Below are 14,215 nucleotides of genomic sequence, written 5' to 3' on the forward strand. Positions count from 1 at the left end.
GATTTGTAATTTAGCATGTGTCCATAGAAATTAAATACAACACAACAACAGCAGGATATCATTTAATATCCATTGGATACACTGTTTTTTTTTTATTTTTGGTCTGATTTTGAAATTTCCTTATGAAAATGCCTGAGTTTTTCAGTCAGATTTCAGGTATCTCTTGCAGTTTTCAAGTTATAGGAACATTTATTGAATTTCAAGTTTTGTGCAATATTCTATCCAAACTAATTGTTGTGTATAAATTATAAATCCTGTTAAGTGTTTCAAAAAGTAATATTGTGTCCACACTTGCCCGAAGTAAACAGTTCAACATGCTACATTCATATCGTGCTTTCCTCATTGAAGCTCTTTATTGATAAATCACAATGTATGTACCAGTAATAAATAATATTACATGCACTGTATGTCAGGGGAAGGCTGAACACAAAATATAAGTTCATTTAGTAAATATCTTGTTCTATTTAATGAAGTACATTTCACTTGATGTTACAGGAAGGAAGAGATAAACAGTTTCTAGTGGCTCAAGTCAACGAGATTCTTCAACACTTAGAAGCTACAAGTTCCTGACAGTATAATGTGTTTCTTAAATATTTAAAAACTTAAAAGACAAATTAGACTGTAGCACTCTTAAATGTTACATTTCGATATATTATAGTAGTATGGCTGAACTATTTTTCCATCACTTGATGTGTAATGTTTTCAACATTGTTCATTCAAAGCATTTTTTGGTTCTCAATTTCTTAAATGACTAGGTTTTTTTTTTTTTAGAAATTCAGAGAAAGTGTAAATATATTTCTTGGTAGTTTAAGTGTAAATATATGTCTTGGTAGTTTAAGTGTAAATATATTTCTTGGTAGTTTAAGTGTGAACATATGTCTTGGTAGTTTAAGTGTAAATATATGTCTTGGTAGCTTAAGGATTTTTCAGTTTTGTTAAAGGACTTTTGGAACATAGAAACAAACAAGTGGGGATGGATGTATCATAAGCTTTAGTGTTTATTATCTATTTTATTCAGTTAATGGAAGATGTCTGTTGCATTTTTGTTGATCATGTTATTTATTTTAATAATGTTTTTATATATTTATGACACGTTTTGTATTATGGAGTTATTGGACTCCCCCACTCCTTATATTTGCAAAAGCGTAGAACAAATGAGAATTTACAGATATCTTGGTAATGAATGATTTTATTATGTTAGTACTTCTTCCTAATTTAAATAACTCTGAAATTTATAGGTGTGCAAAATAAAACTTAATTCATTCCCTTAATAATTAGTAAATCGTGCTCTGTTACTTCTGTTACTTTGTATGTATTATTTTAGTTACTTCATGTTCTTTGTTGTGTTTGTCTGTTTTCCATGTTTGGTCTTGGTCCCTGGATTACATTCTTATGATTTCCACTAGAATCTTGGTTCCCTTGATAACTCTTTCCCAACACATAAGATACTGTATTTTTTTATATTGAAATTAAATTGTGATATGGGTAGAGCTAGAGGTTAAAATTTGGGTGGGTATGCAGGTAGAATTGATAATGTATATGGTTAGGGGCAAAAGTTCGAATGGGGAATGTTTTATGCATGTCAGCTTATCCTATCTACTGGTAATGAAGGAGTTCCTTCTTCTTTATGTACACTTAAATCAGTGGTTGTCATACTTGGAACAATAGTTTGTATCCTGGTATGTGTGGAATGTCAGTTATAGTTTATTTGTTTATCTTATTCAAGTTGTTCACTTAATCTTCAGTAAATAATCAGTATTTGACAATCAAAGTTAATGTTGATTACATATGTTATTATAAAATTCTTGTTAATGGTAAAATACAATGTTAAAAATATTTGTTTGATGTTAAAATTAAAATGTTAATTCAGTTTTGTTTTATTTGTTATTGTTTTGATGAGTTTGGTGGCTTAGATGTTTTATTTGTTATTGTTTTGATGAGTGGGTTTGGTGGCTTAGATGCTTTATCACATACAGAAAAGCTTTTTACGAGTGACAGATGGTGGAGAAATATTTTTGTACCTTTCCTATGTATTTACAAATCCTGACTGTTGCTGTAAGATTTTAAATCTGTGTCATTGTATTAGGATACAATATCTTGATAATAGACTTGATCGTATTTCTCATTTTATGAAAAGAAATAAGCTACACCCATTTTACCTTTAGAAAAGTTATTTGATGTTAAATATAAGGACAAGGATTTTTTTAGCTAGTATTGATTTATTTATATTAAATAATTCAGTTGTAGCTTGTGTCCAGCTTTAAAACAAAAGATCTCTTCTTTATTGTGATGATGGCCACAGTATAATTTGTGTTCAAAGATTTTTTTGTAGATAGATATGTATGGTTTTGTGACATTGTAGTAGATTTTAATCCTTTTATTGACCTGATTAGGAATCACAAAGGTAAATAGATCTTATTAATCAATACCATTATAAACAAATGATGATATTTTTATTTTCCACCTTTAGGAGTGTTTCATTTCAGGAAGTAAAATTTAAAAGCTCTAACTGACCGATGTACCCTTATTTCAGTTATGCATTGATACTGAGCTGATAATTCCGGAAATAGAGAGGTAAAATTTGTTATATTGAGGGGAGTAAAGTAAGTTTTATTTAGAAGTTTTATGTCACGTTAAACAGTAAACAATGATTTGAACATTTTAAATTTAAAAGGAATGTAATACTAGTGTTACTGGTTTAGGATCTGTTTCAGGAAGACATTTACAGGTAAGGCGGCAGTGTTTTATCTAACTTTTCAGCTTTAAATTGTATATATTGATGAATACAAGCTTCAGTTTGGATGACCATGGTTATTTCTAGCCAAAGAAAATCTATAGTATTAGGTTACATAGAACAGATGTTACTCTGAACATGAAAATATTATTCCCTATAATAATTTCCTTGTATCTGACCATCATGCCAGGTAAAAAGTGAGGACAATTTTGCCAGTATATTCTATAATATTCCTAATAATGGGATAATAGCAGTTATAGATCTAGAAATTCCAAAGGCGGAGTGGGGGCTACTCCAGTGATTTTGAGTTTTCTATATAATCAACTTAACTTTTGGAGCATGAAGTTGGATCTTGGATCTGCCTATGGATAATAGTTTAACTGCTTTATTTGTAAGTTACTGTGAGGAGGATAATGGACTTGACCAGGTAGAATGTTATATCCAGGTTAAGTCAGTTATACATATCTGTTCTTTGATCTTGATTGTTTGAATATTTAATGGTGAAGGAGAATGTACCACATATTAACCTTCAGTACTCAGTCATTTTATTTTTAGATATTATCGGTATTAAATAATACTACAAAGGGTCATTTTTTTTAAAGTTCCAATCATTCTGGTTATTATATAAATAATTTAAATAGTCACTAATTATCAAAACTTTTGAACCATTTTATACCAAATACAGCTTGTCTGGGTACCTTTTATATTAAAATGAAGCGGTCTAATGGCCCTCTATGGTTCATAAAACACAATGATAATGTAAATTAATCTATTTAAAAAAATACTTGTTTAGGAATTTCTGATTAGATTTCCATTTACTTTACATCCCTATTCTGTTTTGTTACTCTAGATGCATTAGAATATAAGAGATTTTCATTATTTGTCTACATAAAAACTTCTACATAACAGAGTTATATATAACTTTTCACAATAACTCAAAAACACTTTCACCAATTGTAAAAAAAAATATGAAAACTATTCATCCCTTGTGGGAAGCTCCCTTTGATTTTTATTTTTTTATTTATTTTTTTTTTTAATTTCAAGTTATAGTAAATTTATTTGTAAAAAGGGTTTTTTTCCAGTTTTGACACAATAACTCAAAAACAATTCCACCAAGTAAAATGAAACTATTAAAAAGTGTACATATCAATAGTTGTATGCTTCCTTTAATAGAAAGTGTACATATCAATAGTTGTAAGCTCCCTTTAATCATTTGAAAACTTCCAGTTTTTCCTTTGAAAACACATGTACTTTGTGTGTGATATGTCAGAATTTTTTTGATGATATTTCCAAATCAGCATGATGAAACTAATTCTACTTTTTAAATATAAGACTTGAATATATTTTAATCTGTATGTTTATGATGGATTGATGGAACTTAAGAGCTCTGTGAAAAGTTTTTTTTTTTTATTGTGTTACCTAAATGTCAGTAGATAATTTTTTCATGTGCAGGAGCATCATATGTGTCTCCCACACACAAAGTTGTTTCTAGGGTAGTTCTATTTTGAATGTTTTGGCTATACAATTGTGTCTTGTAGAGAGCAGGAGTATCGCTTTGTCTAGTTATTGTTTGGATTTTTGATTCTGATGGCATAGATTTAATGCACAAAAATTAACATGTGGGATATTCTTTTTAATATCTATTAGTTGCCCTTTTGTAATTTTTTGTTTTGGTTTTGTATAACCTACATCCTATTGGCAGGAAACAATTGGCTTGTCACTTTTGATCCTATCTGATAGTGTATATTGTCTGTAGGAGGAAATTGATAGGATAATGCTTAGTTGTGTCACAGTATCACTTGTACCAATACATGTACTAAGAATATGATGTACATATATTTACATATGTATATGATTTTAAAGAAAAATAGGGGATTTGAATGAAGGAAAATCTTACAAAATACCACTGTTTAGACTGCAGAGAAGAACCCACAACAGCAAATCATTATCAATTACACATACTTAATGTCACTGTTTTGACTTCATGGAGAAAAACCCACATTAACTGTTAAGACTAAGTTACAAAGAAGGACCCACAGTACCAAGTTCTATACATCATAGGCAAATGAATGTACTAAACCTCAGGACCAGCTAAAAAGATGAGTTATGAATAACTTATTTTATGTACATTATAATACATAGTGCAGTGCAACATGATGGCAAGCTGACAGATTGGTTTTTGATAACATCAAGAGTAAGACGGGGATGTATTTTGTCACCTTTATTCTTTCTCCTTGCAATTGACTGGATAATGAGAAGAGTAACAAATGAACCTAGAGACATTCAGTGAGGACTAACATGCAGTGGGAGATATGGATTTTACTAATGACACAAGTTTATTTTCCCATACTTTCCAACACATCCAATCAAAATTGAATGACATCAGCGAAGAGGCAAGGAAAATTGGGTTGAAGATAAATGATAAAAAGAGCAAGATCATGAAAACAAATTGTCAACATGCTGGTAGTCTAACATAATGATGAATGGCCAGTCAATCGATGAAGTGTCAGACTTTACTGTCTTGGCAGTAACTTAAGTACAGATGTAGAAGTACTGAAAGAAATTAATATTAGAGCTGGCAAAACAACATCAGCCTTTGACAAACTTGGAAATGTCTGGAAAGCAGGAGAAATATCGAACAAAACAAAAATAAATATATAAAAGTAATGTAAGGGCAGTATTACTATATGGAACAGAAACATGGAGAACCAACAAGGAAATAGAGAAATAACTATGTGGAGTTAGAAGAGAATTAAATGGATGGGCAGAGTATCTAACATTGAACTCACAGAATGAACTGTAATAAGTAACAGCAACATGGAAATATACAGAGCATGTGCTAGAATGGATAACATCAGGCATGTAAGGAAAGCCCTATGGATCCAGGTGGATGCCTCCTGTGTTGCATAGCACTAAGAGGATATGGTGATGATAATACATTATTTTTAGATATTGTTGGCAATTGGAATTACATTGAAGTCAATTTTTTACCTCCATAAAAAACAGTCAGGGGCATATTAAATTACCCCTGTCTGTCCGGATTACACATGATCATGACTTGTCCGGCTATCTCCCCATACTGTTTTTGAACTACATCTAAAATATTTTACAGGATATTTCTACACATGATGAAGGTGTGCAGGGCCAAAGGATTTTGATTTTCATGAAATATTACTGAAATTGGTGATAGTTACACTTAGTCATTTTCATCAGAAATAGGGCTATGTGGTTTGTCCGGCTATCTCCTCCTGTAGTTTTTGAACTACATCTAAAATATTTTTTTCAGGATGTTTCTACAAACAGTGATGGTGTGGAAGGTCATAGGATCTTTATTTTTGTGGAATATTATGGAACTTGGTGATAGTTGGACTTTGTAATTTTTGTCAGAAATATACCCCAAGCAGCTAAGATAGGGATTTGTTATTGAGGTATTAACATTTTTTATATGTCCGTCAGTGTCCATTAGTCCTCTTTTTCTCATCACAAGTATTTTTGCAGTGCTTAGCCTAACATACCAAATATTTACTGCACCAACAAACATTAGATCTGCAAACCATGCCTTCATACAAAAATAAACCTGTTCTTTATTACAGACACATTTGATTTACTAAAAAAAAAATCACCTCTAACAAATGACGCAGTACTGCAAAGTACTGCAACTATATTATAAGATGAAGTTGTAAGAGATATGTATGTCCCTGCGTTTGTCAGTGAGATGTAAGTGTTTACCTTTAAGATTCTTATTACAGGATGCTTGGGTGGTTTGGATTTTTTACTTTTTGATGGATGTTTTTCCTACGGTATACCTTTATATGATATGACTAAATTTGATATAAGATTTACCTAAATGTATCCAAAGTTTATTGGTTACTGCTTTTATTTGATTTCCTAGATAAAGTTTTGTTTGGTAATAATACATGTATATTGTTTGGTAATATATCATTTGGTAAGAATACATGTATATCGTTTGGTAATAATACATGTATATCGTTTGGTAAGAATACATGTATATCGTTTGGTAAGAATACAGGTATATCGTTTGGTAAGAATACATGTATATCATTTGGTAATAATACATGTATATTGTTTACATGAAATGTGAAAAAGGGCTCCATCCATTCAGTAAATTTGGGGAAACATCCCAGAACTCCATATCAAAAAACTTTTTCACTTAATTGAAATAAGGTGAAACAAATCAAGTTAAAATATTACATGTTACAACTATACTTGCATATGCAATGCCTTTTTCATATTTTTTTACAATGATTGAGTCTGATAACATGTCTTTATTTGTAATGGTGAAGTCTGATAGCAATGTTTATCAATACCAGTATGATATTATTAGAAGAAAATTATAATTATTATGCTCTTTTATCTTTAACTGATTAATTCATTTTTAAATAATGTAATTATTCTTAATTTGCAAGGATCTTTCCGTCAAATTCAATATATCTCCATAAGCTCTTAATGTAGACACCGACAACTACTTACTTCAGAATAATTTTGCTCTTGCAGAAACTGATTCTTTGTTTATAATATTTGGATTAATTTTGCTATTAAATATGAATTATGTCTCCCCCCCCCCACTGTGGTGGGGAGACATTGTTTTTGGCTTGTCCATGTGTCCATATGTCCATGTGTCCATCACAAAGTTTGTCAGTGCAACTCCTCTCAAACTATTGAACTGAATTCTACGAAACTTGGTATGTAGCAAGAACATCATATGTTTTTTCAGACAAAAACTAACTTTAATTGGTTATTAATTTGGTACATGAAGCTTAGTGAATGTAACATTTTGTTAACGTTTGGATTTTTAGCACACATAAAAAATTTCTAAAACACTTAAGTGGCACAAGTATGTTTCTTTCCCACTTACTGATTTTTATTTCAGTAATTTTTATCAGAAATTGAATAATTTTGATTTAAAAGTGATTAAACTGCAATTAAAATTGAAGCAGGAAATATTGACATTAAAAGAGGATTAAAGGGGGATAACAAAAAGAATTATGACAATGCTTGATCCTTATCTCCCTCGATTCAAAATGAACTCAACTAAATAGCCTTAGTGGATTATTCCATGAAAATATTATAGGGAAGTGTTTTCCTTACAAATGTAAACATGGCTAGTAATAAGTGTTTAGATGAGATTGGAGAAATTGATGTTAACTCACCTTTAATTGACACATCTTCAGGTATAGAAAGTTTGGATCACTTTAATCACACCTTTATACATTGTTTGGTTTAAATATGGCTTTTTGTCCACTTACAGCTGAGGGCTACATGTAAACTTTTGGAAGTTTTTTAAGTACTATATCAGCTATGATTGAAATAAGTTATTGATGTGTATCTAAATGTAATCCTGTTGTACATAAATGTGAATTTATTTACTTTCTAACTTGACAACTGATTACTGTTTTGTTCATGACTGGAATATTATTATGGACTGACATTTGAATGAATATACATATAATACTTGTACCTGTATATAGGAATGTATTATGATTGATTAGGCCTTATTTACCTTTATAGTATTTGAAAGTATAACAGAATAAAAGTTGATAAAGAAGCTGACAAGTGGTTTGGATCACAGGAACTTTGTCCTTTTATTTGGACAGTTGTCACATTAGTTCTCCTACATGTAACCATTCATAAGTGTGTTGGATATTTTCTTTAATATTTGTGTGTTAAATTTATCACCCACCTACATGTACATGATTGGTCCATTTGTTGATTGAACTCAGTAAGTTTTGTACTTGAACAAATATTCATTTTTGAATTTTCTTCATTTTTGACTAAGTAGATGAAAATGTGTTATTTTAGATATGTTTAACAAATATAAGTTAACAAAAAAAAAGTTTGTTTAAGATATGCAGGCAAAACTTTGTAATTGAAAACTTTTATATTTCATTTTTATTGCAGATCATGTTCATTTTGAGTATCCAGAGATAGAAAAGCCACCAGACATTATGGATCCAACTATTCCTCCATCGGATTACCCACATTATAATGACAGTCAAGTTAATGGGCATTATAAAGGTGGCAGCCAGGTATATCCGGCTGCAGATTATAGGTAAGTCTATATAGGCAACATCCCTGCTTCTTGCCCATCATATTACATTGATTACAATGATCACATTGATGGCCAATACCGGTATATAGGTGCCCTGAGCAATTTAAAGTCAATAAGCCATCTTTCTGCATCTTTTTATATGTGTTCCAAAAATTTTGGCCAGATTAAACTGGGAATTCTTCAATTGAATGACTGCAGATTAATCTTGATCATTGGTCATAATGTGTGTATATTTTGTGCATAATGCATTAACTTTTTATGTATCAAAAATCTCCCTTCATTTTTTATGGGTGATTCAATTACCTAAGACACAACTTTTTAATTTTATTTTAGTTAAATTTTATGAAATTTCATATGAAAGTGGTGCTTTAAGTAGAGGTTTTAAAGAAAATAATGAGTAGCTTCTATATCATGCCTAAAGCTGACAATCAAACTTTATTTCTGTACAGTCCATGATTAATACTAGATAATCAATTTCAGCCTTTAATCCATGCTTTGTTTCTCATTTGGCCAATTACCATAATTTCATTTCCTCTTTAGGGAATGTCAGTTGTTGTCTGTTTCTGGATCCTTTAGAGACATAATAGCTCAATAATATTCATACAATAAGGCATGGTTACATTATATTTTAATTATTCCTATGATAGTGTCTGCTAATTGCTTTTGAACCCAACGGAAATGTTTACTATTGACAGCATGGAGATGGGATACAACCATATTCCTAATGTTCCCAGTTCTAGCCAACCAAATACACTTGTAGTCCGAAATAGGAAAAAGTCCTTGAAGATTGAGGATATCTTTGATCAGTTGGATGATTTAGATGGTGAGGATGAGTTTTATCTCCAAAGAGCTAAGACAAAGAAAAGAGATAGGTCAATCAAAACACTCAGGGAGAGGAAAATGGAGCAAGATGCATCACAGAAAGATTCTTCAGTTAGAAACCACAAAAGTTTGGGAGAGAGATATGCTGAAATGAAAGACAGTGATGGTGTGACTGTTAGAAACTTAGCTTCTTTAATGAGGTAATTATAATGTGATGTTATAAACTGAATTGCATGAGTAAAAATGATGCTATACCAGTTGCTTATTGCACGTAGATAAAGAATTTCAAACGGGTCAGGGACAGTCCCTCAAATCCTATTGAAAATACCTAAAGAAATGGGAAAAAAAATGTTTTGAAATGGCATTAATATAAACTCAGCTTATTTTGTAGAGGAGGATCACTGTTAACTTCGCCATGCCTGCTGTATATAAAATTTTCACCCACCTTATTTTAATTTTTAGATAAAGGTATACTAGTTAACACAATAAGATTAATGATACCAGAGAAAACTGAAAACGGCCCAAATGAGAAAATGTTCCCGACCTGTTGAATTTAGATGCTGTGAAGAATGTTAAATTGATTTAGAGTTTTTTTTTGTTGTTGGTGTGTAATATTTCTTTATCTATACTTATAAATTATTTTTATCCAATGCTAAATTTTGTGCACATTTACATCTCTAGAGTATATATGGCCCATCTACATTCAAAATCCCTGGGCATCATTCTTACTGTATACACGCAATCTTTCAATATAATTACTTGGCTTGTCTTTTTAGTGTACACACCCCCATTATATATGATTACCTACCTAGTGAAACAAGTTTTTATGTAGTGCACATGCTCCCAAAATAACACTATCTAACTAGTGTAACAGGTGTTTTTAGCACACACAATCTTCTAGTGTTACATATGGGTTTTGTAATGTCCACAATCCCCCAATAACATTACCTATTAGTGTAACAGTTGTTTTAACTGCACAATCCCCCAATAACATTACCTAGCAAGTGTAACTGGTGTATTTTTAGTGTACACAATCCCCCAATAACATTACCTGTTATTGTAACAGGTGTTTTAACTGCACACAATCCCCCAATAACATTACCTGTTAGTGTAACAGGTGTTTTAACTGCACACCATCCCCCAATAACATTACCTGTTAGTGTAACAGGTGTTTTAACTGCACACAATCCCCCAATAACTTGCCTGTTAGTGTAACAGGTGTTTTAACTGCAACAATCCCCCGTAACATTACCTGGCTAGTGTAACAGGTGTTTGTTTCAATGCATACTCATTGAAAATACTGACAAAACATCACAGAAATTGACTTTGGTCCTACCATAACCATAACCAGTGTCATGTTAGAGGAGTATTTGCCTTTAAGACAAAATTGTAATGACTGAGAAGAATAAAGCAAACAAAAATTGCATACATATAAATTACAGGTTTTAATAAAATATGAGACTGACAAAAGGGTTTGCAATAATGTGTTGGTTGTTGGGAATGGAATTGTTTGACAAGTTGCCATAACCCTGCATGCTCTTAAAAACATGGACAGTTGTTTAATTGGCATGCTGTTGACAGTCAATTGTTGTGAACTTTTTCCTTGTTCTACTATGATATCATTACGGAATGCACTTAGCATGATTTACTTCTATCATACAAACATATTTCAGTTTTCATTTACATCACAGCATGTTATATTGATACCATAGATAAAGAAAATTATATATGGACTGAAGCTGAGGTTGATTTTTTGGGGATGACCAACTGGTCCACATATTGCAGTTTGACTTGAAGTAACTCAAACTATTTCCTATATTATACTTTTCATATGTATAAAGTTTACTCAGGATCATTGTAGTGAAAAAAATAAGAAAACCTACACAACTTCTTACATTGTGACGTCACATCCTTAATTTGAAAAGGAGGCGATCCATTTAATTTCCTACCATATGACATTATATGGACTGGCAGCTATATCAAATAAAGTAAACAAATAAGTCTTAAAAGTATAATATTGACACTAACTACAGGGCTGTAGAAATTCTCTGTCATTTGTGGCAAATGAAACTTAGTCCAATGAAAGTTACATTTGTAAGTTTGCATGTTGACTTCGTGTGTGATCAATTTTATTTTCATATCAAATTTTTTCAGAAAATTTCTTAAATTTTAGAGCACTGTAGACTTTTTCCAGAATTCTTGATTGTTAATACATGTATTCCATCCATGCATTTTAAATGGTATTTTCTCCTTGCTAATTGTATGTGGTTTGTATCATTGCATGTAGTCATATAGTATAAACCAACTTTATTAACAGGCGGGATCGCATGGGGTGAGTATCTAAGCACTATAATTTGTATATACAATTCTGAATTTTCTTCAAATCTATTTTTTACACCACTGCACAAAAATTGCAGTAGTTTAATGTTATGGCAATGTCATTATAGGTGTTCTTGTTGTCAGGGTCAGTAGACATTTGGTTTCCAGACAGTAACTTTATTTTGTGATCTTGATGTCATTGTACCACAAGGTTACATACCACAAAAGGAAGGCTGTGATTGATTTCAGGGTTATGACCAAAAACATTCATGAATTAACAGCCAAAAAGTGTGAGAATACAAATATTTTTTTCTGATTTCCACATAATAACTTGAGTACAAGTGTATGGATCCCTTGATATTGTGTCTCAAAGTTTAAGACGGCTTGATTTTGGGGCTCTTACCTGACCTGTTAAGGTATAAAGGTATACTTGTTTTATATGTAGCTTGTAAATGCAACTCCTTCTAAACCATTCAACAGATTTTGATGAAACCTCATAGAAATTTTAGGTATCAAATTAATATTTGCATGAAGAAAGATAATGTTGCTGGATTCTTGTAAAGGAAGACTACTAATTTCTTTGTAAGAGGCTCCAGTAATAATTGGTAATTTTGCTATCAGAGTGATACATGCAATCAATAAAATTTTTCATATATTCTTTATTATAAAAAGAGGGACTTGTAGCAAGTCTAACTTAGTTTCTACAGTATTGATTTCGTGAAGTTCTGTGAAATTCTGAATCATAAACAGTTTAGATTTGTTTTATGCTTTCTTGTTGGTCATAAGTGTCTAAAATGAAACTTTGCTTGATTTTGACACAAGCTGAAATGTATGGGTTCCTTGTTTAATCCACCCTTCTATTCAAGTTTGGGATTTTAAGTTATATAAAGTAAATGTCTAATTTCATATTTTTTAATTTCTTAGACCACTGTCATTCTGTGACTTACTTATGCTGTGCAAAACATTTAATCACAGTCGAAATTCAGAGTTGTTCAAGCATAAATGTCATGTGCAGTTTATCAAGCTGTACCCTGTGTTTATTAATTGTTGTTTTGTCCCAAACTCTCCTTCCTCTCTCTCCATCCTCTCTCTCCCTCCTCTCTCTCTTCCTAGGCTTATGTATTCAGAGCTTGATATTAACCATTACATTGGAAACCATTTTCTGGGTTATATATCTGTGATTTTTATAGAATTACTCTTATTAGCAATCATATAAAACTGCAAATAAGTTTGGCAGTGTATTATAAATGTTGTAGTTAAAATTAACCAATCTATTACCAAAGCAGTTTATTAACTTGACGTTAGAGCTAGAATTTAAATATTCCTTTTTACATGTAGAAAGTTTTCAATTTGCTTTTAATGGATGTTCTACACAGTATTTACTTTTTTGTTTATCATAATTTATATTTTTCTAACAGTATTTTAATTTGAACTGATTTATTACACCAGAACACAATTTCTGTGAACCAAAATACTTCTGAATTGTATTTTTCATCATATTGTAAAAACATACATGTATGTATGATGGTTTAGGTTGATCCATTGTATATTTCCCCAGAAAACTACAATGATTTTAATTAAGAGTCTACAAGCTAGTTATTCACATTCTTTGCAATTATTGCCTATTTTTAAGCAGAATGTTTTGCACATATAAAAAATTTTCCTTTTTTTTATACAGGGAAGGATTTTTTTTATTGTATAGAGTTAGTAAAAAATAAACTTCCTGCTACTTAAAACTTGTTTCACATTACTTAAAACATGTACTCACCAGCCCAGTAGTCATTCTGTTGGATTTAAAACAATTGTTTATCATATTTTGCAGTATCATTAAATAAAAAAAAACCTTTAAAACACTGAGCCATGTATTATGGTGGATGGTGGAACTTTTTATTTTCGTTTGTTTGGTTATAAGTATTTCTTGTAGACTGGATCTGTATATAGTTCTCATGCTGCTAAAGGGAAGTAACTCTCACAGCATACCATATCTTACATTGTTCATATAAGATTGATATATTTGTATTTTATCATTAAAAAAGCTTTTGTTGAAATACTTTTCAGGGATTCTACTCTGAGGCGAATGAACAAACTAAGACATGCAAAATCATCTCAGGTAATTTCTAGATCAACTCAAATACATCTGGGGTAATTACTAGATCAAATCAAAAACATTTCAGGTAATTTCTAGTTCACTCAAATTTATCACAGGTAAATACTGTTTAAGTGTAATTACAACATTCTTTCCATTTCATTCCATTTCAATCGAAGTCACA

The 14,215-nt window shown here is 31.0% G+C and overlaps 2 protein-coding genes across 16 annotated transcripts in view; both read left to right on the forward strand.

Annotated features, from left to right (window-relative positions):
- Positions 1 to 1,870, forward strand: part of LOC148618413 (transmembrane channel-like protein 7) — a 32,882-nt gene extending 31,012 nt beyond the window's left edge. For all 4 annotated transcript variants that reach the window (XM_088577294.1, XM_088577292.1, XM_088577293.1 and 1 more), the window contains one exon: positions 500 to 1,870. In XM_088577294.1, the coding sequence (XP_088433420.1) occupies positions 500 to 570 (71 nt within the window). In that variant the 3' untranslated portion in view covers positions 571 to 1,870. The remainder of the gene's footprint in view (positions 1 to 499) is intronic.
- A 367-nt stretch (positions 1,871 to 2,237) lies between these two features.
- LOC148618414 (transmembrane channel-like protein 7) overlaps positions 2,238 to 14,215 on the forward strand; it is a 31,045-nt gene continuing 19,067 nt past the window's right edge. The window contains exons 1-6 of one of the 12 annotated variants that reach the window (XM_088577303.1): positions 2,461 to 2,574; positions 6,021 to 6,162; positions 8,654 to 8,804; positions 9,500 to 9,826; positions 11,944 to 11,958; positions 14,004 to 14,055. In XM_088577303.1, the coding sequence (XP_088433429.1) occupies positions 8,701 to 8,804; positions 9,500 to 9,826; positions 11,944 to 11,958; positions 14,004 to 14,055 (498 nt within the window). In that variant the 5' untranslated portion in view covers positions 2,461 to 2,574; positions 6,021 to 6,162; positions 8,654 to 8,700. The other 11 variants (XM_088577305.1, XM_088577306.1, XM_088577302.1 and 8 more) reach the window with 11 other exon arrangements.

This window comes from Perna viridis, chromosome 4 (genome assembly GCF_037379345.1).
Source record: "Perna viridis isolate PV_CMFRI_1.1 ecotype Kerala chromosome 4, ASM3737934v1, whole genome shotgun sequence".
NCBI lineage: Eukaryota > Metazoa > Mollusca > Bivalvia > Mytilida > Mytilidae > Perna > Perna viridis.